Here is a 23,903-nt window from a genome sequence, read left to right as displayed (position 1 = left end):
ACCAAGAGTCCCTTGGGCAGGGACTGGGTGCATGTCATGTTTTTATCTCCGATACCTTGAGTGATTCCACCTTGACTGATTCCAGCTTCACAGCATCTCCTGGGAACATTCTCCTGAACACCTCCAGAGGGTGCCGGTCACCCAGGAGACAGATGGAATGAAGCCACCTGGTCCTATGCAGGAAGCACTGGCTTGATGGAATCCCGCGGGTACATACTCTCAAGGGTTTCTTGAATTCCTCATAGTTATTTACAGTTAATGCCTGTGTAATATTTTCATGAGTTGATAATCAGCATTCATTTAGCCGTTCCCTTGTTGGACATTGAGTTCCTCCTACTAAATCATGAGGGGAACTTTTTGTTTCTCTGTGTTGTTTCTTTAGGCTTAGTTTCTGGCCCTCGGGTTGCTGGAGCACGGAAACGCCGTGGTTCCCGCCACAGACGGCCACGCGGCCGCTCTCGGAAAGTGCCAGGTTCTCTGCAGTGCTTCTGCCTTGTGTCTTTGCCAGCGTGGCACACGTGGCAGCAAAACTGGAGATGGGATTCAGAGAAGGGAGAAGTGCCCTTGAAGTTCAGCCTGTCTGCCTGCCCTGCAGCCTGCTGGTTGTCCCCCAGGTTAGGTGCTGAGCAGAACCGATGAGCAACCCGGGAGCTCCGAGTGTGGAGGTTGGAAGTGTGGACTGAGCTCACCCAGGTCTTGGCTGGGAAGGCCTTACCAGCAATGCTCAGTTCTCGGCCGTGTGGTGGCAACTGGTGAGTCCACTGCGTCATTCACATACTTGTTTTTTCAGTCACCACAGCCCTGCTTTGTACTGGGTGCTGTGCTAGATGGAGGTGGGATTCCTGTCTGCAGCGAGCTGAGGTGTTGTAAGAGGGAAGGAACGTGGACGGCTTGGGGTCGGGAGATTTGGAACCTGGGAGGGTGAGCAGAATGGGGCAAAGAGCCCTCTACACAGAGAACTGCTTGTGCATTAGGCCAGAGGCCTGGAATATTTTTCTTCCCCCTGGGAGGTGTAAGTATAACAGAGCAGTTCAGAGAAGGGGGAGGTGGCAGTGTCCTGGATTAATGGCAGCGGCAGCCACAGTAAGTTCTCACTAAACACTTGGCTTTGGGTCAGTTCCTGTACTTGAAGGGGGTGTGGGATTTTGAGGGGGCCTGTGTAGGGGACAGAAAGGGGACACCAGACCATAGAGGGCCTTCAGGAGGATGGGATGTTATCAAGGGCAGGGAAGGGTGGGACCCACGTTTTTGTTTCCACAGTTTTGGGTGCTTGTTCTCTGGTGTCATATTGTGCAATATGTCTGACTGCCTTTCTCAACACCACGTACACTCAGGGTGGGTGAATCTGAGGACAGGAAAAGCGAGGTTAACCACCTGTTAGAAATCCATCACTGACTTCCCTGCTCTTTTAGCCTCAGACAGGCCACGTGTTGCCGAGAGCCGAGCATGTAATGTTCTGGATGCCTCGGAGCTGATTGTGATCAGACGGCTGTGTCCAGAGGCCTGTATGTTTCTGGGAAGCATCAGTGTGGCAGCTTGACAATGCTGTGTAAAGCAGGCTGGGACATTTGCGTCTTCCGCTGCCTGTAGCCTGCCCACTTGGCCTGAGTTGAGATAGTTGGGCTTTCCCTGATGTAACCCAGAACTGCCCGGAGGATGGTGAGAGGGAAAGGGGCAGAAGAGCCTCGCCACGGTCAAGTAGACAGGCCCAAGAGGGCGTACGCATGTGGGTGTGTGTGGCCTCCGGGAGAAGCTTTGGAAAGGCCACTGGAGCTCGTGCAGCACAGCTGAGGGCCATGGAGGACCATCCTGGCTGGGGAAGACCCTTGTGGACTACAGAGGTCTTCATGGCTGGAGCCTTTGTGCTCCAGGGCTGTGGAGGGTCCCTTTCCAGGGCTAAATGCCTGTATGTGGGTGGACGGGAAGTATGCAGGAAGTAACAGGTGTATCTATTTTTTTTTTTTAATGGAACTTTCTATTTTGAGATAAATGTAGTTTCCCATGTAGTTGTAACAAATAACACAGAGCAATCCTACCTACACTTTACCCAGTTTTCCCCAGTGGTGACATCTTGTAAAATTATAGTACAATGTCAGAACCAGGATATTGACATTGATGGAGTCAAGATGCAAGGCATTTCTATCCCTGCATGTCCGTCACAGTCAAGCCTCCTGCCCTCCCACTACCACTGTCTCTTAACCCCTGGCAGCCATGAATCTGTTCTCCATTTCTATAAATTGCACATTTCAAGAATTTCATGTAAATGGAGTTAACATAACATGTAGCCTTTCAGAACTGTTCCCCCCACCCCGCACCCATCGTAATTCTTTGGAGATTCACCCAGATTGTATATATCAAGTTTGTTCCTTTTTACTGCAGACTAGTATTCCGTGGTATTTATGTACCGGTTTTTGTTTCTGTTTTTTTGTTTTTGTTTTAAGTAGGCTCCATGCCCAACTCAGGGCTTGAACACATGAGTCTGAGATCAACACCTGAGCTGAGATCAAGAGTCGGAGGCTTTAACTGACTAAACCACATGGGCGCCTCTGTACCACTTTCTTTTACCAACCATCAGAAGGACATCTGGTTCTCCAATTTTTGGCTATTACAGATAAAGCTTCTATAACCATTCATAAATGTACAGTTTTTGTGGGATGCAAATTTTTATTTTTCTGGAATAAATACCCAGGTGTGCAATTCCTGGATCACGTGGTAATTGCATGCTTATTTTTTTTAAGAAACCACTAAGCTTTTTTATAGTGTCTGTACCGTTTCACGTTGCCTCCAGTAATGTGTGAGTGATAGACTTCACATTCTTGCCAGCATTTGGTATTGTCACCAATTTTTTTTTTTAATGTTTATTTACTTTTGAGAGAGAGACAGAGCACGAGCAGGGGAGGAGCACAGAGAGAGGGAGACATAGAATCCGAAGCAGGCTCCAGGCTCTGAGCTGTCAGCACAGAGCCCGATGCGGGGCTCAAACTCACAAACTGTGAGATCGTGACCTGAGCCAAAGTCGGACGCTCAACTGGCTGAGCCACCCAGGCAGGCGCCCCGGTATTGTCACCATTTTTAATTTTAGCCATTCTGATAATGTGTATTATTGCCCATGGTTCCAAACAGATCATTTTGGTTTTTTTGTTTGTTTTGGTTTTGGTTTTTAAAGTTTATTTTTTGAGAGAGAGAGAGAAAATGAGCCTGGGAGAGGCAGAGAGAATCCCAAGCAGGCTCTACACTGTCAGTGTGGAGCCCGATGCAGGTCTCGATCTCATGAATCGTGAGATCATGACCTGAACTGAAATCAAGAGTCGGATGCTTAACCAGTTGAGCTACCCAGGAGCCCCAACGGATTGGTTTTTTTTTTACTATTGAGTTTTGAGTGGTCTTTATATACTATACTTTGTTAGCTATGTGGTTTTCAAATATTTTTATCCCAGTCTGTGGGGTTATCTTTTCACCCTCCTGGTAGGGCCTTTTGTACAGCAAAAGTTTGTAATTTTAATGAAGTGCAATTTGCTAGTTTAAGTTTGTGTTTCATTTTGAGTACATTTTTATAGAAGATTGAACTTTATTTATTTTTTTGCCTGTGGATGTCCAGTTGCTCCATCCAGCACCTTCGTCAAAAGGCTGTCTCTCCTCCGTCGAATTGCTTTAGCACCGTTTTCAAAAATTAGGTTGGACATATTTGGGTGGGTCTATTTCTGGGTTCTCTCTTCTGTTCCATTGATCTGATCTATGTGTCTCACCTTCCACTAATATAACAGTCTTGAATACTGTGGATATGTAATAAATCATGTAATTGAGTAGGTGAATTCCTCCTTCTTTATTCTTTTTTTAATTTTTAAAGAACTATTCTAGTTCCTTTGACTTTCCGTATAAGTTTCAGAGTAATCTTGTCTATATTTACAAGTCTTACTGAGCACTTGATTAGTGATTGCATTAATTCTGTATATCAATTTGGAGAGAATTGACATCTTAGAATCTTCCAGTCTATGAACATAATAGGTCTTTCCATTTTTTAAGATCTTCTTTGGTTTCTTTCATCAGTGTTGTGTAGTTTTTAGCATGCAAATCTTGTACATGCTTTGTTAGATTTACACCTAAGTGTTTCATTATTTTAAGTGATTGTAAATGGTATTATATTTTTAATTTTGGTGTCCATATATTCACTGCTAGTATATATAGAAATACAGTTGATTTTTGTATCCTGATCTTATACCCTGCATCCTTGTTGAACTCACTTATTAGCTCTAGGAGTTTTTAAAAATACGTTTCATGTTTTTCTACATAGAAAATTGTCTCATGTGTAAACATTTTCTTTTTTCTTTCGATCTATATGCTTTCTGTTTCCTTTTCTTGCCTTAATGCACTGGCTAGAAATTCTAGCACTATAGTTCTTTTTTTTTTTTTTTTTTTTTTTAACGTTTATTTATTTTTGAGACAGAGACAGAGCTTGAGCAGGGGAGGGTCAGAGAGAGAGAGGGAGACACAGAATCCGAAACAGGCTCCAGGCTCTGAGCTGTCAGCACAGAGCTCGACGCGGGGCTTGAACTCACGAACCATGAGATCATGACCTGAGCTGAAGTCGGACACTCAACCGACTGAGCCACCCAGGCACCCCTCTAGCACTATAGTTCTGAGAGTGGACATCATTGCCTAGTTCCTGATCCTAGAGGGAAAGCATTTCATCTCTCATTTACCTTAAGTATCCTGTTAGCTGTAGGTTTTTATAGATGCTCTTTGTCAGTTGAGGAAATTCCCTTCCGTCATGAATAGGTATCGAATTTTGTCAAACGCTTTTTCTACATTAATTGATGTGATCATAGTTTTTCTTTAGCCTGTTAATATAGTGGATTATATTGACTGAGTTTTCAAATATTGAACCAGTCTTGCATACCTGGAATAAACCCCACTTGGTCATGGTATATAATTCTTTAATTTTTTTGCTGAATTCGTTTGCTAATATTTTGTTGATTTTTGTATCCATATTCATGAGGGATTTTGATCTATAGTTGTGGGTTTTTTTGTTTTTGTTTTTTTGTTTGATAATGTATCTGATTTTGGTATCAGGTTAATACTACCTTCATAAAATGAATTGGAAAGTGTTTCTTCCTCTTCTGTTTTGTGGAAAAGACTATGGTGTTAATTCTTCTTTGAACACTTGTGATTCCCTGATGAAACCATCCAGGCCTGGAGATGTCTTTTTTGGGAGTCTTTTTATTTTTTATTTTTCAACATTTATTTATTTTTGAGAGACAGAGACAGAGTATGAGCAGGGGAAGGTCCAGAGACAGAGGGAGCTACAGAATCCAAAGCAGGCTCTAGGCTCTGAGCTATCAGCACAGAACCCGATGCGGGTCTTGAACCCACAAACTGTGAGATCATGACCTGAGCCAAAACCAAGAGTCAGACACTTCACCGACTGAGCCACCCAGGTACCCCTCTTTTTTTGGGAGTTTTAAAATTGTATGTCTGGGGCGCCTGGGTGGCTCAGTCGGTTGAGCGTCCGACTTCGGCTCAGGTCATGATCTCGCAATCCGTGGGTTCAAGCCCCGCGTCGGGCTCTGTGCTGACTGCTCAGAGCCTGGAGCCTGTTTCAGATTCTGTGTCTCTCCCTCTCTCTCTGACCCTCCCCCGTTCATGCTCTGTCTCCCTCTGTCTCAAAAATAAATAAACATTAAAAAAAATTAAAAAAAAAAATTGTATGTCAATTTCCCTAATAGAGGATCATTCAGATTATCTGTGATTTTAAGAAATTGGTCTGTTTCATCTAAATTGTCAAATTAATGCTTGTAGAGTTTTTCATATTATTTTTTTTTATGTGTGTAGGATCTGTAGTGATATTTCCTATTTGAATTTTGATTTTAATTTATGCCTTTTTCTTCATCAGGCTTGCCAGAAGTTTGTCAATTTTTTTTATCTTTTCAAAGAACCAGCTCTTTGTTTCATTGATTTTACTGTTTTTCTGTTTCAATTTAATTATTTCTGTCCTTTATGTCCTTCTTTCTTTGGGTATATATTATACGTCTTTTTCTAGGTTCTTGAGGTGGGAGCTTATTGATTGGAAACTTTTCCTTCTTTCTAATGTAAGCATTTTAATGTTACAACCTTCCTTCTCAGGACTGTTTTAGTTGTGTCCTATAAATTTTGATATGTTACTTTTAACATTTTTCTTTAAGGTTTCTTCCTTGACCCATGGATTATTAAGAAGTATATTGTTTAGCTTCCAGATGTTTGGAGATTTCCTGTTACCTTTCATTGTGGTCAAAGAACATACTCTATGATTTCAGTTCTTTGATCTATTGAGACTTGTTTTATGGCCCAGGATGTGATCTATCATGGTAGCCATTCTGTGGTCACTTAAAAAAAGGCATGTTCTGCCGTTGTTTAGTGGATTGTTCTAATAATTGTCGATTAGATTCCGTTGGTTGGTGGTGGTGTTGATTTCTTCTGTATTCTTGCTGATTTTTTAATTTGTTTGTCAGTTGTTGAGAGAGGAGTGTTGAAGTCTCTGACTGTAATTGTGGATTTATTTCTCCTTTCAGTTCTGTGAAGTTTTTGCTTCACATTACTTTGCAGTTTTGTTATTTGGTGCACATACATTTAGGATTGCTTTGTCTTGTAGAAGTGATCCTTTTGTCACCATATGATGTTTCTGTCTCTGGTTATTTTCTTTATTCTAATCTGATACTAATATAGCAATTCTGCCGTCCTTTGATTAATATTTGCAAGATGTATCTTTTCCATTCTTTTACTTTCAGCCCACTTGTATCATTATATATGCAGTAAATTTCTTATAGTATGTAGTTGGGTCATTTGAAAAAAATCTTTGTCTCCTTTAGTTGTATTTAGGTCATTTACATTTAATGTAATTATTGATATGTTAGGCCATATTATTTTTTGTTTCCTGTATGTTCTCTTTGATTATTATTTCTCTTTCTTCTTCAACTTTTTTTTTTAGTGATAAATTTCATGATTTATATGCGGTGATTCTATTCAGTATAGATTTTCAGTAATTGCTCCTGGCATTACGTTGTGTACACAGCTCATCACTGGTGGTGTCACAGTCTACTGGGGGTGTCATTTTACCAGTTGAAGGACAGGTAGTACTTCTTTTTACACCTTTTCCCCTTCTGTAGATAACTGTCTTAAATATTTCCTCTATGTGATTTAGAACCACATTAGACAGTGTTATAATTTTGCTTCAGTCATCAAACACAATGTAGAAAACTCAAGAGAGGGAAAGCCTGATTACATGTATTTTTGCTTACTGTGTTCTTTTATGATGATCCAAGTTTCCTTATTTTATCATTTCCTTTCTTTTGGTTTTTAAAGTTTATTTATAATTTATATTGAGAGAGAGAGAGAGCATGCTAGCACGCTCAGCAGGGGAGGGGCAGAGAGAGGGGGAGAGGGAGAATCCTAAGGAGGCTCCTGACTGTCAGCACAGAGCCCAGTGCGCGGCTCCATCTCACGAACCATGAGATTGTGACCTGTGCTGAAATCAAGAGTTGGACACTGTTGTCTTTGTTTATTCAGTTTGTGGCTCTTCTGGTTCTTAGGATGCTGGCAATTTTTCAGTTGAAACCTGGACATTTTTGTGTTGTTTTAGGTGACTGTGGATTGTGTTTGACCCTTGTCTTTCAGTAGGCTCTTTCAGACACTACTCCAGTGGGTATGTAGGGGCGGGTGCTAACATCTTTTAGGTGTAAGTAGAAGTCTAGGCTCTCCCCTTGGCCTTCACTGACACCTGAGGCAAGAGGTTCCTTGTTCCTGCAGAGCTGGAGTGAGAGTTCAGCTCCCCACATGGCTTCCTCTGACTCCACCCCACCAGGGTGAGGGAGGGGGCCTTGTTACTGCTGGGTGGGGGTGAAAAATCCCAGCTCCCTGCCTGGCTTCCCGACACCTTCCTGATAGGGGTGGTGGGGGCACCTCTTTGCTGGCAAGGTGAAAGCCTTTGCTGGCATGGGGCTAGGCTGAGGCTTTCCCGTCATGTCTGGCTGGAATAGGGCAGTTATAATCTAAGAATTTTCTGTCTTACCAGGTTCTTCCTTCCCTGGTTCTTCAGCTAGAGAGAGCAGCTTTTATTGGGGCTTTTGTTTGTGCCTGTTGGCATTTCCAGGTTGCTCATTCTTCTAATGCCTGGTCTGGGACGGTGAGACAAAAAGAGAACCCAAGGGCACACGTCTCCATGTTGTTTTTAGGTCTCAAAGTCCCCAGCCCCCTTCTCTGCCACTTTCTCTCCACCTTGCAGAGCCTTATGTTTTTCTTATATACAGTGTCCAGGGTTTTACTTGTACTTAGTAAGAGGAATAGGGCAAATTAACGTCTTACCTGCTTCCCAGGAAGCACAAGTTTCAAGTAACCATTTTTGAAAGGGCTTATGGTTGAGGAGTGTGCCAGACCATCAACAGCCTCTCCCTAGAGACCAGCCAGAAGTGCGGCCTCTGGTTTACTGGATCTGTGAGGGAAGGCTGAGTTTAATGAGAAGAGAAAGAGCTCAGGGGGACACTCTCCCGTCATGACTATTAATGGGGTTTGGACCAGTATGCTTCCTCTTGAAGCATGGGTGGCCTGCTTGAAACAGAACTCAGTCCCTTCCTTTGGGTCCTTACAGCGCATCTTGGATCCTCAGTATCGACAACAAATACCTGCCTCTCCCCTTCACCCTCTTCCCCACCCCCGCCCCTGTGCCCCAGCCAGGAAGCAACGTCAAAGCTAGGATACCACTGAGTTGCTAGAGCTCACTCCCCTGTGCCAGCTCCTTTAGGGTTGTCTGTTTCAAAATCTGCATTTCAGGTTATTATGGGGCTCTCAGAAAGAGAATGCCTTCCAGCCTGTCGGAGGCCCAGCCCTAGCAAAGCAGATGAGGCCAGAGAGGCAGGAATGCTGCCTTACAAGAGCGGCTCTGGTGGCACTAAGGACATACTGATGTGGCTGGGTCTGCTGTCAGAGAAATCGTGGGAGAAGCGGTCGGGCTTCCTGGGGTGCCTTTTCCGTGCCTGCAGGACGAAGAGCCGGGTGGCTGAGTCAGGACCATGGGTTATCCGGGAAGGAAGATCAGAGAGTGGGGTATTCCGGTGTGTGGCTCTTGGGCTTGCGAAACGGTTAGTCTCGATGTTCGCAGTAAGAGATGCCTGAGAGTTTTAAGGAGGGATTTGTGCTGTTAGATTGGCTCCTCCTCTCCATCCCCACAGACGCACTCGTTCCACCCCTATGCCTTTGCTTTGACTATGCCTGTCCCCAGAGAGTCTTCTCCACCCCAGGCCACACTTCTGTGGGGGTGGGGGTGAGCGGGGGCCCTCACCTCCGTCACGGTTGCTCCCGCCCTACCTCCTGTTTGCTCACTTGGATGACAGTGTAGGGTGGCGGGTGCCTTCCTGTCTCCTGATGACCCTAGAATTGCACAGTGGACACCTGGAGGTGGCATCCAGCTCCAGGTACCAAGTCAACCCTTTTAGGAGCTCCTTGTTGCACCCCTACCCTGTCAGGTCTGTGCCTGCTGCCTCTGGCTCCTTCTCTAGGCTCTGTCTGGCATGTTCTGGCTCCTCTTCTACAAACCCGTGGACTGGGGTCATTGCCCTTTTAAGCCTTTGTCCTGGTGTCTTTGAATGGAGTTTCCCCAAATATGGCCAGGGGCCAGGGGCCAGGGGCAAGAGTCACTTGAAAACTCACATACTGATGCCCCCTCCTCCGCCCCTCCCAAGGTTTGGGAGAATGACTCACTAGTTTACATTTACTTAGGACTGTGCAGCTATGATGGTAGGAGCAGTCTCTTATGTATCTCTGCTTCCCCACTGCCTGACACTGGGAATTGATTTTTAACGACTTTCTTGAGATAAAATTCACATACCGTACAGGTGACCCATTTGAAGTGTACACAGTTTGATGATTTGCAGTATATTCCCAGAGATGTGCATCCATCACCAAAATCAATTTTAGCACATTTTCGTCATCCCAAAAAGAAACCCTTTATCCCTTAGCTGTCACCCCCTAGTCCTTCCATCCCCTCAGCCCTAGGCAGCCACTAGTCTGCTTTCTGTCCCTATGGATTTGCCTTGGTAAATGCTCCTGATGGAACGTTACCTGCTTCCCAGCTTGCTCTTCCTGTAAAGCACTTGTTTTCCTGCCCTGTGTCCTCCATTGGCCCAGCCTTCCCACTTTTTGGGACAGCCTGCCCACCTGGAAGGGTCCCCTTTGGGTGGTCTGTAGCAAGAAGGACGTGGCAAAGTGAGGCGGGTGCTGCCAGTCTCCCTGGCATACGGTACACGGGGCCAGCACACAGTAGGTTCGAGTAAGTGTTGAGTGAATAACGGTGCCAGTGATGGGTTTGTGGTAGGAGCGGGCCAGGATCTGAGGGCACCTCCGGTCTCCCACTGCTCCTTTCGGGGAAAGTGCAGGTAGATGTAGCTATGATAGGAGTTCACCCCAAAGCCCTGCAGCCAGAGAGTAGGAGAGTGGCATGCAGTCAAAACCAGACGGGATCGTTGTCCAGCCTCCTGAATTCACACGTCAGGGAACTGCCGTCCAAGAAGCGAAGTCACCTGGCCCAGGATCCCCCCCTGGCCCTGACCCATCCATCCTGTGTGTGCATATTCCTGAGTGGTTTGCTTGCCGGCTTAGGGAATGGCTGGGCGCTGCTCGTGTTTGCTGAGAAAACAGACCTTACTCTCCTTGCTTGTGCTTTCCGAGGCAGAATTTCATTCCACCTCCCCCGTGGCCCTCCTGGGTCGTGTCCCTCTAACCCCTGGTTCTCTGCCAGCACCCACCTCCTGTGTTTCATCAAAGCCAGTCCCTCACTCCCTTTCTTCAGCCCACTCCATGCCCCTTGCCTGAAGCCCCTCTTACCTACTTTGTTCACTTTCATGAGGAAAAGCCAGAGCTTCCCCTGGGGGCCTTGAGGACCCTGCAGAAGCCAAGAAAGGGGGAGGTTCTTGGCTTACCCTGGAATGCTGTGTGACCTCTGGCAAGTGACCTTCCCTCTCTTGAGTCACAGATTCCACAGCTATAAAATGAGGTGGTGTGACAGACAGGGCGTCCAGTTTGGAAAGTGTTGAATAAAAAGCATGTTAAGAGGACCCCTAAGGGTTTCCCAGAGATTAGTTTCGGGTGTAGGGGTTTGGGTTTTAATTTGTGTTACTGCCCCCCAAAGGGTAGTGGACAAATTGGCTTGGTTGTGCCTTTTCCAGCTGCTCTTTGCCAGCTGGGTATGGCTGAAAAGGGACGTGGAGCCAGAGTGTCTGTCTAGATCTTTTAACTCATGTTGAGTTCCTACTGTCAGGGTGTTGGGGGCTGGGGGAACTCTTCATAAAAAAATGAATAGCTAATGCTTATTATGCACTTACAGGCCAAACGCTGTGCTTAGTGGGCTTTTTCTCATACAATTTTTTTGGAGATACAATTTACATATTATAAAATTCACCCTCTTGGGGCGCCTGGGTGGCTCAGTCGGTTAAGCGGCCGACTTCGGCTCAGGTCATGATCTCGTGGTCCATGAGTTCGAGCCCCACGTCGGGCTCTGTGCTGACAGCTCAGAGCCTGGAGCCTGTTTCAGATTCTGTGTCTCCCTCTCTCTGACCCTCCCCCGTTCATGCTCTGTCTCTCTCTGTCTCAAAAATAAATAAACGTTAAAAAAAAAAAAATTCACCCTTTTAAAGTGCACAGTTGAGTAGTTTTTAGCATATTCACCAGGTCGTTCATCTATCTCCACTTCCTAATTACAGAACGTTTTCATCACCCTCAAAAAGAAACCCCGTACCAGTCAGAATGGGGCGCCTGGGTGGCTCAGTCCAATAAGCGTCCAACTTTGGCTCAGGTCATGATCTCGCTGTTTGTGAGTCCGGGCCCCGCATCGGGCTCTGTGCTGTCAGTGCCGAGCCTGCTTCAGAGCCTCTGTCTCCCTGTCTCTCTGCCCCTCCCCTGCTTGCACTCCTGAGCTCACTTTGTCTCTGTCCCAAAGAAGATAAACGTTTTTTTTAAAAAATAAAGAAACCCCATACCTGTTAGCCGTCACTTCCCTTTCCTGCTCCCTCCATGTCCTGACGACCATTAATCTGCCTTCTGTTTGTGTGGATTTAGCTCTTCTGGATATTTCATGTACATGGAATCATACAAAGTGTGGTCTTCTGTGTTTGTGTTCTCTCACTTATAGTGTGTTTTCAGTGTTCGTCCCTGTTGTAGAATGTGCCAGTGCTTCATGCCCTTGTATTACTAATACTCTGTTGTATGGATAGGCCGCGTTTTGTTTATCCGTTCACGTGTTGCTGGGCATTGGGGCTGTTTCTGCCTTTTGGCAATTGTGAGGAGTGCTGCTGTGAACGTTCATGTCCAAGTTTTATTTGAGCACCTGCTTCTAGTTTCCTTGGGTGTATATAGCTAGGAGTGGAGTCCTGGGTCGTGTGGAATTCTGTGTTTAACTCTTTGAGGACCTGCCAGATTTTTCCACGGTGGCTGCACCATTTTGTATTCCTGTGCTGTCTTACTTACGTTGCCTCATCAGTCCTCACGTGAGTCTCGTGAGGTATAGATGCAGTTATCATCACCCCCACCTTCCACGTGGGAGAATTGAAACCCAGCAGTTTTCAGCCCAATGTCACCTAGCCGGGAAGTTGGTGATTCTTTGGCCAGTGTTAGCCGGGATCACTAAAGCGGTGTTTCTTCTCCCAGGCCTTTTTGTATCATTAGAATGAGGACTTTTGACTCTGTTGTTTGCATGATACACCTAGTACCCAGCACGCATTACACTCACCTGGTGATTGAAAATACCATTGTTTCCTGACCGTGGTGGCTTGATCAAGAACTTGAGGGAGGCATGTGTTTCTTAGGAGTCCGTGTGCTCTCCAGGTTTTCAGGGTTCTGCTGGGTTTCGTGTTACCTGCTGCACACCAGATTCTGCAGACCTCCCGGGAGCTTCTTGGTCACAAACGTCTTTCTTGGAGACTCGGCCTGGGGAATGAGATGCCTGGTGTGTGCTAAGCAGGGGTGACTTCTGGTTTCAGTGAGTGCTTATCTTCAGCTTGACCACTGAACCTGTTCTCTCTCCGGTCCAAGGCACTGATGACCTCTGCCCTCTTTTTTCTCCTCCAGGCAAAACCTATTTATGGTGGCTGGCTGCTCCTGGCTCCAGATGGGACTGACTTTGACAATCCAGTACATCGGTCTCGGGTAAGGTTCTCAGAATGAATTTTCGAAGTGGGAGGAGCTCCAGAGGGACCCTTCTAGGGGCAAGTCCAGGGAGTGGGGAAGGGAGATGGGGAGTTAAACAATGGGTTGTGGGATGGCAGGATCAGCAGGGAACCCCCATTTGGCAGACTTGTAGGTCCAACAGGAAAAGTCTCCATGATCCTAGTTATGCCACCCTTGAAAAGGAGCTGCTGTCACCTGGTGCCTCCTGTTTCTTGGGTCAGCTTGACTCCAGAAACAGTTAAATGTAAAAAGCAGAATAGCACTTCAGCAAACATTTGCATTATGCTAATTAGGCTTCCGGTTAGCTCCTTCCCTCCTTGCCTCATCTCTCCTCCCAGGTGAGGGGATCAGCAGATGAGCACTAGTGAAGGGATGAGGGACTGGAGGGCCAGCTTTGCTCTGGTCCCATCTCTCCTGGCCACCCCAGCCCAGTACGGGAGCACCCAGGTCCGCTGGAGCACTGAGACGATTAAACCAACGCTGTCCCGAACAGTACTTTGTTCCTCTGCCTGGGGGCCTCTTTGGGTGACTAGTTAAAACACCATCTTTCCTTTTCCACGTGTTCTTTTCCAGGTGTTGCGGCCCATACCCTGTAAATTGCTCTAGCTCCTCTTCCTTCCTGTCCCCTGGTCCCCGAGGGAGCCTCTGCTCTGCCTCTTGATCTCTGCTGCCCCCCCTGGCCCCAATGCTACACTCTGGGGTGGGGGCCGTGGTGCCCTACAGACCTTGCATTATGCCTGGGATCTTTAGGATGACTTCTGGTATGGGTTTTGACTTTAAAGATGCCAAATAGGAGCCTTGAAGAGGTTTCTCAGGAAGATTTCAAGTGGCCTCTCCCTGGATACCCAGCATGGGACCAGCCTTCCATGTCCTCTTTGCAAGGCCATTTGGGCATCCTGTGCCATCCAGGCAGAAGGACGACAGGGGTGACTGTGTTCCAATGCCTGCAGTAACCAGGGAGCAGCTCCCTTTCCTGTTTTATATCTGGGTCATACAGAATTGCCATTTCCAGCTTCTGATGAGAAAAACGTTATTACGGATGATATAATTCTGGCCCAAAGCAGAGAGGCGTGATAGCTTAGTTCTTGTGGCCTTATTGCCGATGAAAGTATGAATTTTGTTGGGCTTTTTGAAATGTTCAAAATAGGTCATGGATCCCCATAATGATCTCTGGGGTTCAGGGACCAAGAGTCTCTTGTGCTGGACATGTTTTCCCCCCGACAAGAAGGAAAGCGTTGGCCGTTGTGGCTCTTTCTGTTCTGCTGTTAGTGCTTTTGGGGTCCGCCAGCCCCCACGGCCTGTCCTTTGGGTGGAGCGTGGAGAGGGGTGCCCTTTGCTATCGATCACTCCTCGGACATCAGAGTCATTCCTACGGGTCTCCCTCCTCCTCACTTTTGATCTTTGTTTGCTCACTTATCCTCCGTGAACACTGGAGCCTGACTGCCTTTTCCCTGTCTCTGATTCCCTGTGGGTCATTGGAACAACCCTTTTATAGCAGTTTCCTAGGTTTTTTTTAGAAGTGGGGGATCAGGGCCTGGCATTCTCAGGTTATTCCATACTGTGCCATACAGTTCGTCAAGTAAAAACTGACACCACGTGATGTGGTAAGTTCTGTGCTGGGTACATAGAAAACACAGAATATACAGAAATACAGAAAAGACTCCCCTGGCTGTCTAATAAATTACCATTCTTATGCCTTGGGTCCCTCTTTTCCTGCCATCTGCCCCAGAAGTGAAAGGCGTGGAGCCGGCATTCATCTGACATAGGCTTGTCAGGCACGGGGACTCCCTCCTAACCACCCACTCTATGCTCCGTTGCAGAAATGGCAGCGGCGGTTCTTCATCCTCTACGAGCACGGCCTCCTGCGCTACGCCCTGGACGAGATGGTGAGTGTCGTTCCACGTCCACTCCGTGCTTCTCGCCTCCCTTAGGGCCCCTTCATCGCGGCTGTGCTTGGGTCGTCTGCGAGCACAGCGGTGTGCTTGGGTGTTCCTTTGGGAGCCTAGAATTTGAAGAACTTGGGGTGTGTGTGAGGGATGGCCCTGAGAACCCAGACCTTTGCTGGGCGGCATCGTCACAGGTGAGAGTGAGTAGCAAGGGAGGAAGTCCTTGTGTTCCAGGCTGACAGGAGTCCCACTTGGCCAGTTAGCGAGAAGCAGAACAGGCTGTGGGCCTGCGGGGATGGGTGGGGGACTGACCCTGGGCATGCGTGTGTGAGTTGAGCACATGTGCGTTCACGTGCTGTCGTCCCAGGACTGCCTCTCAGTTCCATTGCCGCAGTTAGTCTCGTCCTGTTGGACCTTCAGGGGCCTCCTGGCCATGGGGTCAGTTTTCTCCTGGTGGCTGAAACAGGACACGGGGCTCCTTCCTGCCCTGCCGCGCACCAGCTTGGCTCTGGTTTGCTCCCTGCTTCCTGGGCTGGATGAGTGTTTATTGCTCTTGGTCCAGAGGCAAACCTGAAAACCAACCAGGTGCAAAGTTGTTGTGGCTTTTCTTTTTCCATCCACGTCGCCTGAGTTTTTCTCTACGGAGATCGGTCTCTCCTAACTAATCTAAAGTATGACTGAGTTCCAAGTTTTATGAAGGGTTGAAGGCAGAAGATTTTAGTACCTTTTCCTGTTCCACTTGAGTTTGTGTGCATTTATGTGGGCAGCATTTTTAACCGGGACTGTCCTGGAAAATCGGGTCATACTGTGTGAAATAGGTTGACCCCCATCCCACCCAGAGTTCATTTTCTTTTCGCTACAGGAGTGAGGGCAGGGTCCTGGAAGTGTGAGCAGAGATAACTGTCCTCTCCAAGGACCTTGTAGGCTGTTGGGACATTTGGATTTTAGGGTGGTCAGTAGAGCTGGGTGACAAGGCCACAAGTGAGTCCATTTCCAAATGGGGGTCCTAATATTTGTGATGTGATGCTTTCTCTTTTCTGTTTCTCAGCTGAATTAGTGGGTATGATATTTAGGTAATGGAATTAGCAGGTATGATGCCTGTTCTATATCAACCATTGCCTCATTGGTTCCTTCTTTCTCATTCTTTCTGGTGAGTGTATTAGAACAGTGTAATGGGCCCCAGAGGGTTTTTGCCATGGAAGCATCTGTGGTCCGAAGTAGATTGGAGGTGAGCATCGGTGGGGTGTGGTAGAATTCACTAGAAAAAGGAGCAGGGGAACCGATTCACTTGGATACCCGTTTCCTTCAGGGAAAAGGTAAACAGGCCTGAAGGCAGACCCGGCCCTGCCCTCTGCACTCTTCCAGCTTGGCCATCGTGCAGGTCGTAGCCCCGGGTGGGAGATGGGCTTCTGCAAGCCTTGAAGTTTACTTTGTCCTCCCTGTGCTTGGCTGCCTTGTTCTTAAGTCCCCCAAAGCCTAACAGTAGTAGAGAAGGAGCCTCAGAGGTCACTGGCTTACATCCAGGCTGGGCTACACCGTGAACCCTCCTGAAAAAGAGTTCCCTGGACTTTGCTTGGAGACCGATTATTCTGGTCAGGAAACCTTTCTGTAGGTCTACTGGAGTCCAGTACGGTCTTTTGTTCCCTTCAGCTCAGTTGCACATGTACCAAGCGAGGGTGGCTACCGTGGATGCCTTTGTGTCTGCACAAATGGAGAGCACATGATGCATCCCAAGAGCTGCTCCTAAAGAATTGAGGCTGGTGAGCCGTGAGTACTGACACCTTGCAGTACGTTTTGGTCTCCCAGCAACCCAAATGTTGGTTGGGTATTATTTCACGTGCCGCTGGGGCAGAGGTGGGACCGTGCCAGCCGCATGGGAAAAGAAGCCCCGGGAAAAGTGTGGGCTACAGAGAGGGCATTGTGGGGGATGCCCAGAGTTGAGTTTTGGGCCATGGGCCACTTTCTGGCAGATGACCTTGGAGCCAAAGAGGCTGACCTGGTGTGCCATTTAGTGTTGAAATGTTAGTGTGGGCATTGCAGAGACACTGCACCTCCAGGGAGTAGAGAGGCATTATTTCTGTGAGTGAAAAAAGACAGTGTCAGTTGTGTTGAAATACCTTTAAAGCAGCATCTCAGGTGTGTGAGGGTTTTCCCTGTTGTGTTAGGAAAGTGCTTTGGGGGAAAGTTGCAGGAAAGCGTCTGGCCTGCAATTGACAAGAGGCTGGGTGAAGGAGGCAGTCAGATGCCAGCTGCCCATGGTCAGCGTTGGCGGCCATTGCAGGTGGGCTCTATCTTGCAAGGGCTGGAGGGGCCTCTCCCACCCCAGTGGTCCGTATCAGGCCTTGTTCTTCCTGGCCACTCCCCAGTGAGCACAATCCAGAATCCTGGAGCCCCAACCCAAAGGTCAGCTTTCCCGATGCCTAGACGCCTGCCTCTGCCCGGCTGGCAGGGTCCTGAGACCTGGAGCGGGAGAGCTTTGCAGGCAGGCTCTTGTCTGAACTGAACGCAGCCGTGCTGGGAGTTTCTCTTAGAGTACGTCAAGTAGAGCCATGGTCCTCAGCTGGGGACCGCTGTGCCTCTCAGGGCCACTTGGCAACGTCTGGAATCTTCGACTCTTGCAACTGTGCAGGTTGCTCTGGACACCTAAGGGTAGAGGCCAGGATTGCTGTGACGCACAGGACAGGCCTCACAACAGGGAATGATCCAGCCCCAAATGTCAGCAGTGCTAAGGCTGAGAGACCCTCCCGGGTGATCTGGTCAGTGGCTTGTGTAAAATTTTTTTTATTTTTTGAATTAAAATATAAGTTTGACTTGCTTTCTTTTCACCCCTGTTCTTGAGGTGAGGAAGGACTCCACTGTCTGATTTCCTGGGAGTGGGGGAGGTGAATGGGGCAGCGTTAGCCAGCTGGCTGGCGTGGTAAATGCCAGATGTGGAATGGTGTAGGCCTGTTCCTGGAGTGCAGTGGTTTCTGCCGGGGGCCCCGCACATTGGGAGTCCACAGGTCTAGGAGGATTGCCTATGTGCGTAGCTGCTACCCAGGGAGCATATACGTACCACTTCCTGCGCTGTGCTCAGACCACCGTGCTGTATAATGGCCACACCTTGGTGTTGGTTGGTCTCTAACAGCAGCGGCCCCGGCTCCGGGAAGCCTGTAGCCACTGCTGGTCCTTCTGCTCCTGCCGAGCCCGTGCCCCCCCCCACCCCCCACCCCCTCGGCCCTCCTGCTCAGAGCTCCTCTACTGCCTGTAATACGTCATAGCATTTCAGGGCTGGCCTGTCCCCTTAACACGAGTCACAATCTGTTTCAAGTTGTTACTTGACTTTTATACGATATTATTGTTTGTTTTCATTGGTTTAAATGTTATCTTATCAACTAGATGGTGACTTTTTTTCCATCACTAGGCCCTCGATAATTCTTGGTCTCTGTCTCCATCATCTAGCCGGGGCCTTGCTGGGGTGGCACAGGCCTAGTAAATATTTGTTGAGTTGAAGTAACCAGCTTCCGGGAGAGGCACGAGGTGTGTTGTGTGTTCCAGCTCTTACTGGAGGGGAGAACACGCTCCGGAAGGCTCCAGAGAACAGTGTGAGAAAGGTTGTCCCGGGCCCCCCTGGGCTGGAACGGACAAGGGCATGGCGGTTGTCAGGAGGTCCCGGGAGGAGAAGGGAGGCTGTACTCCCTGGGGCCGTGCCTGCTTCAGGGGCTGCTTCCAGAGGCTCTTTCGTTCTGAGACCTCTGCTGGGTCTGGAGCCGTTAGGCCTAGTCCCGCTCCACGGGCTGACTGTTGCCATTCTCTGCCCGGCAGCTCTGAGATGGGGCTAACCTTTGCGAATCGCTTTTCCTTTTTTGGGAAATTTCTTTCTCGATACACCCACATACCCTGTAACTGGTGGGTGTGGAGGAGAGGCACATTTCCCAAAAAAGGGAAAGAAATTTTCCCAAACACAAGCTGAGGTGAGGTGGGCTCAGGGCAGCCTCACAGACAAGTGGGAGCCTGAGCAGTTTGGCTGGGCCGCTGGTGTTTCAGGAGTGGACGGAGGAGAGGATCTAGAAACCCAGACTTCTCCCTGTCTCTTCTGCTTTTGTTTCTTCCTCTGCAACCTGCCCATTATCATACCAGATTCTACCCTGTCTCCTTAAGCTTCTGGAGACTGGCGTAAAGCTCAGGTACTGGTTTCGTCGGAGCCCAAAGGTCACCCACTGGAAGGTTTCTCAGGGAAGCACCAAGTCCTGCTCGACGGCAGGGCCTCCAGTTTTGCGGTGGAACACGCCGGGCCATGTGGCTCTAGGGCTCTGTTGGCACCGTACCTGCTGAGCTGTGGTCTGCTCTCTTGCCTTCATATCCTCTTGCTTTTATTTTAGCTCCTAGAAGCCAGGCCAAAAAGACGGTGTAAGGTTCTTTTGTTTTGTTTTTAAGTTATCAGCTACGTATGACAATACCTCCTGTTCCAGTCGTCTTTAAGAGTGTGGTGCTGTGTGGTCAAGCAGACTCCACTGTCCCACTCGTCTGCAGAGCCCCGAAACTCTGCCCCACGTGGCGCTGACTCCCCAGCCTCTCTGCCCCCTGGCCGCTGGCAACCCCCTTTCTGCTTTCTGATTTTGACGACTCTGTGTACCTCATACAGGTGGAGTCCTGCAGTATTGGTCCTTCCGTGTCTGGCTGATGCCACTGAGCATAAAGTCTTTGAGGTTGGTCCGCGTTGGAGCAGGTGTCAGAATCTCCTTGTTGTAAAAGTTCTGCTGGTCTCATGCTCTTGAACCGTCTGGGCTCTGGAGCAAACGGACCCCGGGTTCCTCCCGCGGGGACGCCGTAGAGGGAGTGTAGCTCCACTTCCGTGGCGAGCGTGTGGTACTGAGGGTCGTTGCCTTTCACTTCGTGGGGCACCTCGCCATCCTCTGCCTTGAGAGTCAGGACGGACCGGAGCTGCGCGACTCTTAGGGGCTGTGCTGCCGAGGACCCTTAGCTTCGTTCACATCCTTAGGCATCGTAGGGAAAACACTTCTGGTCCTTGGAGACGTGCCCTTTTCAGGGGCGGCCGTGGGTTTGTCCATCCCACAGAATGCAGAGGTCCGGCCAGAGAAGTGGCTCTGGGGTGTCTGTGCTCAGAGTATCTGTCTCTGTGTCACGAGGTGAGCTTGGTGCGAGCATTCTTCCGCAGATGCCAAGTGCTAACGGGGTAGGATCCCGGCTCCTCAGTAAGGGTTTGCCTCCTGTCAGAATCCCGGAGCTTGCTTTGATCTCGGGACCTTTGCCTGCTTGGTTCTTGTCAGATCTCACCTACTTTGGTGTTGTGTCATGTGCCCTGAATGGTGGGCAGCTGCCCAGGGCCATAGGAGAGCGTGGAAGAGGGGCGTCACAGCTTGGCCCTACTGTCTTTAGGAACTGTCTCTGAGGTTCTTTTGTTCTGTCCCCCATCGCATATTTTTCCAGGTGTTCCCCTGCATGAGAATCTTCTGAGGGCAAGGCCCAGCCTTCCAGAGTTTAAATAACCCCTGCTTGTGATGCTTAGGAAGCCCTAACGCTCGAGACCCTCCTCTGTAGGCTCTGGCTTTGTTTCTTCCTCGCTTGGAGCTTTCCGAGGCAGAGAAGGGCTGATGTGTCCGATCCGTTGGTGACCGCGGCGGCTCTTGTATCCAAGGCAAGCTGCAGGGGAAGAACACGTGGCTGAAAGGAGGTCCCACTCGTGGTGAACCTCACGCAGTCTGTTGGGACCCCTCCATGAACACGGGAAGATTGAACATCAAAGCAAAGCCACGATGTGCACACTGTTCGGGGTCATGGTGGTTTGGAGGGTCAGAGAAGTCTTCTGAAAGGAGAGAGAGGACGTTGGCCACCTTCCTGCTTGTCACGGAGATTGGGGAGGCACAGCGTGCTTGGCCCAGTGCTGCGTGTGTGTTGGCTCTTCAGGCAGGATCTCTGATGTCGTCCTCGTGACACTCCCTTGATAGATACTGTTGTGTCCATTTCACAGACGGAAAAACTGAGGCCCAGGCATATGGTGGGGTCGCTCAACTTCTGAGTGACAGAACTGGGATTTGTAAACAGGTGAGCCACCTTCTGGGAGAATGATGGTGTCTTTTCCCCGGCGGTCCCGTCCGGGCCCGTCCGGTCCCGTCCTTCCCTGTGTCTGGCCACGGCCGACTCTCCGGCAGTTGCTGCCTGAATGGGGGAGGGTAATGGTGCTGGCTGAGGGCCAGGCTGGGCCCTCGGCATCCTTCCCACCCCTCGAGTTTGTCTGTAGCCATAAACTGGCGGCGAGAGTAGTTTCCCTTGTGTGTTCAAGCCAGTCGAGCTAAACTAACTTCAGGCCTGCGGTCCTGGCGAATGAACGTCCGTTGGAGATGTGTAGGGTCAGAAGAGTGAAGGGTGCCTCCCTGTGCCTGTGCCCAGAGGCAGAGAAGCTTCCTCAGATGCAGGGAACCCTCATGTTCAAGGGGTAGGGCTGAGACGGCAAACCTGGGAAGGTATTGTGTGCATTAGTCCCATGCTTTTAGATTGACTTTTGAATCTGAGATCACGCGTTCAGCCTTGCTTTGGCCTTCGTTCTTTTCCACAAGGTTTCCGCTTCCAGGGAACGGAGGCAGGCCTGCTGTGTCTAGGTGCCAGGAGCCTGAAGGATGCAAGGAGGGTGTTGGTTTAGGAGTCCAGTAAATGTGGGTTTTAATCTCCTTCCTCTGTTTCTGGCTGAGCGGCCTTGAGCGGGGCCCTCCTCCCTGCCCCTTTTCCCTCCGCAGGAACCTCATGAGGGTTTCGGGGCCTCAGCCAGCCTGTGTTTCCCTCCTTCCCCTCCTCTGCTCAGCTGCTCTTTGCTAGTCCCATGCTCGCTGTGGTAATACAGGCACTTTCAGAAACCGACCGTGAACTTGGAAGTGTTTCCCTACCCAGCCTCTGGAGCAAGATGGGGAGCCGTTGGGAGGGGAAGCAAGCCCTGAGGCCCTACAGATGCAGCAGGTTCCGCTGAGGTCTCTGGCCACTGTCATACGCGGTTGGGAGAGCTCTGAATTGAAGTGCAGTTCCGCAGAGAACCTCACTGCAGCATTTAAAACGGATGCAGTTTGCTGCCTTGTCAGTTAAAGTTGTGAGATAATCCCAACCCCTTCTTCACCAGCCCCCCCGAGCCATACTGAAGAAGATGCTGTGACTGGACGGACCTCCTGTGGCAGAATTATCCAGGTGCGTGAAGGCCTAGGCCACGTTGCCTACACAGGCCAGGCACCTCTTCTTGCCTTGACCACATAATTAACTTATTTTTCCAAAATAATGGACTTTTTAAAATAGTGTTTTGCAAAAATAATGTTTTGCTAATGTGGGCTGATGTGTGAATAGGACTCCCCTTTCTAGGTTAACTTTGGGGCCCGTGTTGGGGCTGACGTTTGCAAGAAGTAGAAAGTAACGGGGAGACGGGCAAGGGAGGGGAGGGGCAGGGCCCGGCCTGCTGGCTGTCGGGCTGGGCACAGCCTGGGCTGTGTACAAGGTGATTCCGGGGTATGGAGGTGTTTTACCCCCGCCTGCTTTAGCTTTCTGGACACGGGGGTCTTTGATGTGTCCCTTATCCCATCTTTACTTCGTCGCGACAACCAAAAAACAATTTTCAGCTTTTTGGGAGTGATACTGTAACAGTCCCTTGGCTGGAAGGTGAGGCATTAGTCCTGGTGGAATTTGTGTCCCTTGGTGGCAGGGAGTGGATGACAGGGTGAGGGATGGGTCATAAGAGGGCCCTCTGTGCTTGGCCTCTGGGCTTCCTGCAGGAAGTGGATGTTACGAAACGTGAAAGTGAGTGAGCAGGGAATGACTCACTTTCACCCAGGTGGGACTGGGAACTCTTCCCAGCTGAATCCTGTTGTCAAAGTTCAGGGGTCAGTGGTGAAGCTGACAAGTGCCACACGCCATTTCTCCTTTTGTTTGACTTACTGTGATGCACACGACTTCACCCACTAGCAAGAAGCATGTAGATGCAGGGACCTTTTCTTTGTGTCTCTCTGGGACCTTCAGGACAAATGGAAATGAAACCGGGGACCAAATTTAAGACCCTCCCCTCCTTTCCTTTTAAAGTAAGTTGGGGAGGAGTTTGGGAACACGGGCTTGTTAAGACATCTGAGCCTGGCATTATTGCAAAGTGCAGCATTCTGCCTCTGGTAGCTTTTTCTTGTCATTTCTTGTCATTTACAACTCTGTATGCTGGCCCGAGTGACATATCTCGCATACAGAGCAGCTGGGGCATGAAAGCCACCAGTGGTTAACCGTGGGGCTATTTGGATAAAGAACAGAGCAGACTCTGTTATAGCAGATGGGTTTCAGGAGATGACCTGGTCCAGACCTCCATTTTATGGTGGGGAAACCCAAGGGAGGGGGTTAACAATCTTGACCTTGGGGACTCAACCAGTAGGTGTGCGGTAAGCAGCCAGGTTCTGATTGCCTGGTCCTGATCGGTGGCCTATGGGCTGCCCTTTGGGAGTGGGGGAGGTGGTGGGGGGGAGGGCTGTTTTACATACAGGGGCCTAAGTGTGGGGTGGAGAGTTAGAATCTTTCACATGGATGGCTGAAGCCTTGTAGAGCAAAGAGAGAACATGCAGGAATGAGTGGGTAAAGAGGGTTAAGGAGATGGGAACAAAGAAATGCTTGCCAGGTGCAGTAGGGGGTTGCTGCAGGTAACCCTGAATTATTTGCAAGAACCAAGAGAAGACACAGGTACCACTCCCACATGGGTCCAGGTCACATGTGATCTTCCTTCCTCTGTCCCTGATCCCTGAGACACTTCTGCCACGTCGGTCTCCCTCTCTAGGTCAGTGAGCACCTCAAGACAGGGCCTGGTATTTGCCCGCACAGACAGGA

The 23,903-nt window shown here is 49.2% G+C and overlaps 1 protein-coding gene across 7 annotated transcripts in view; it reads left to right on the top strand.

Moving 5' to 3' along the window:
• Window positions 1-23,903, top strand: part of MPRIP (myosin phosphatase Rho interacting protein) — a 155,324-nt gene that overhangs the window by 20,470 nt on the left and 110,951 nt on the right. For all 7 annotated transcript variants that reach the window (XM_058703131.1, XM_058703133.1, XM_058703134.1 and 4 more), the window contains exons 2-3: window positions 13,087-13,164; window positions 15,006-15,071. In XM_058703131.1, coding sequence (XP_058559114.1) covers window positions 13,087-13,164; window positions 15,006-15,071 — 144 coding nt within the window. The remainder of the gene's footprint in view (window positions 1-13,086; window positions 13,165-15,005; window positions 15,072-23,903) is intronic.

Source organism: Neofelis nebulosa, chromosome 16 (genome assembly GCF_028018385.1).
Source record: "Neofelis nebulosa isolate mNeoNeb1 chromosome 16, mNeoNeb1.pri, whole genome shotgun sequence".
Lineage (NCBI taxonomy): Eukaryota > Metazoa > Chordata > Mammalia > Carnivora > Felidae > Neofelis > Neofelis nebulosa.
This window is presented reverse-complemented; position numbering and strand designations above follow the sequence as displayed.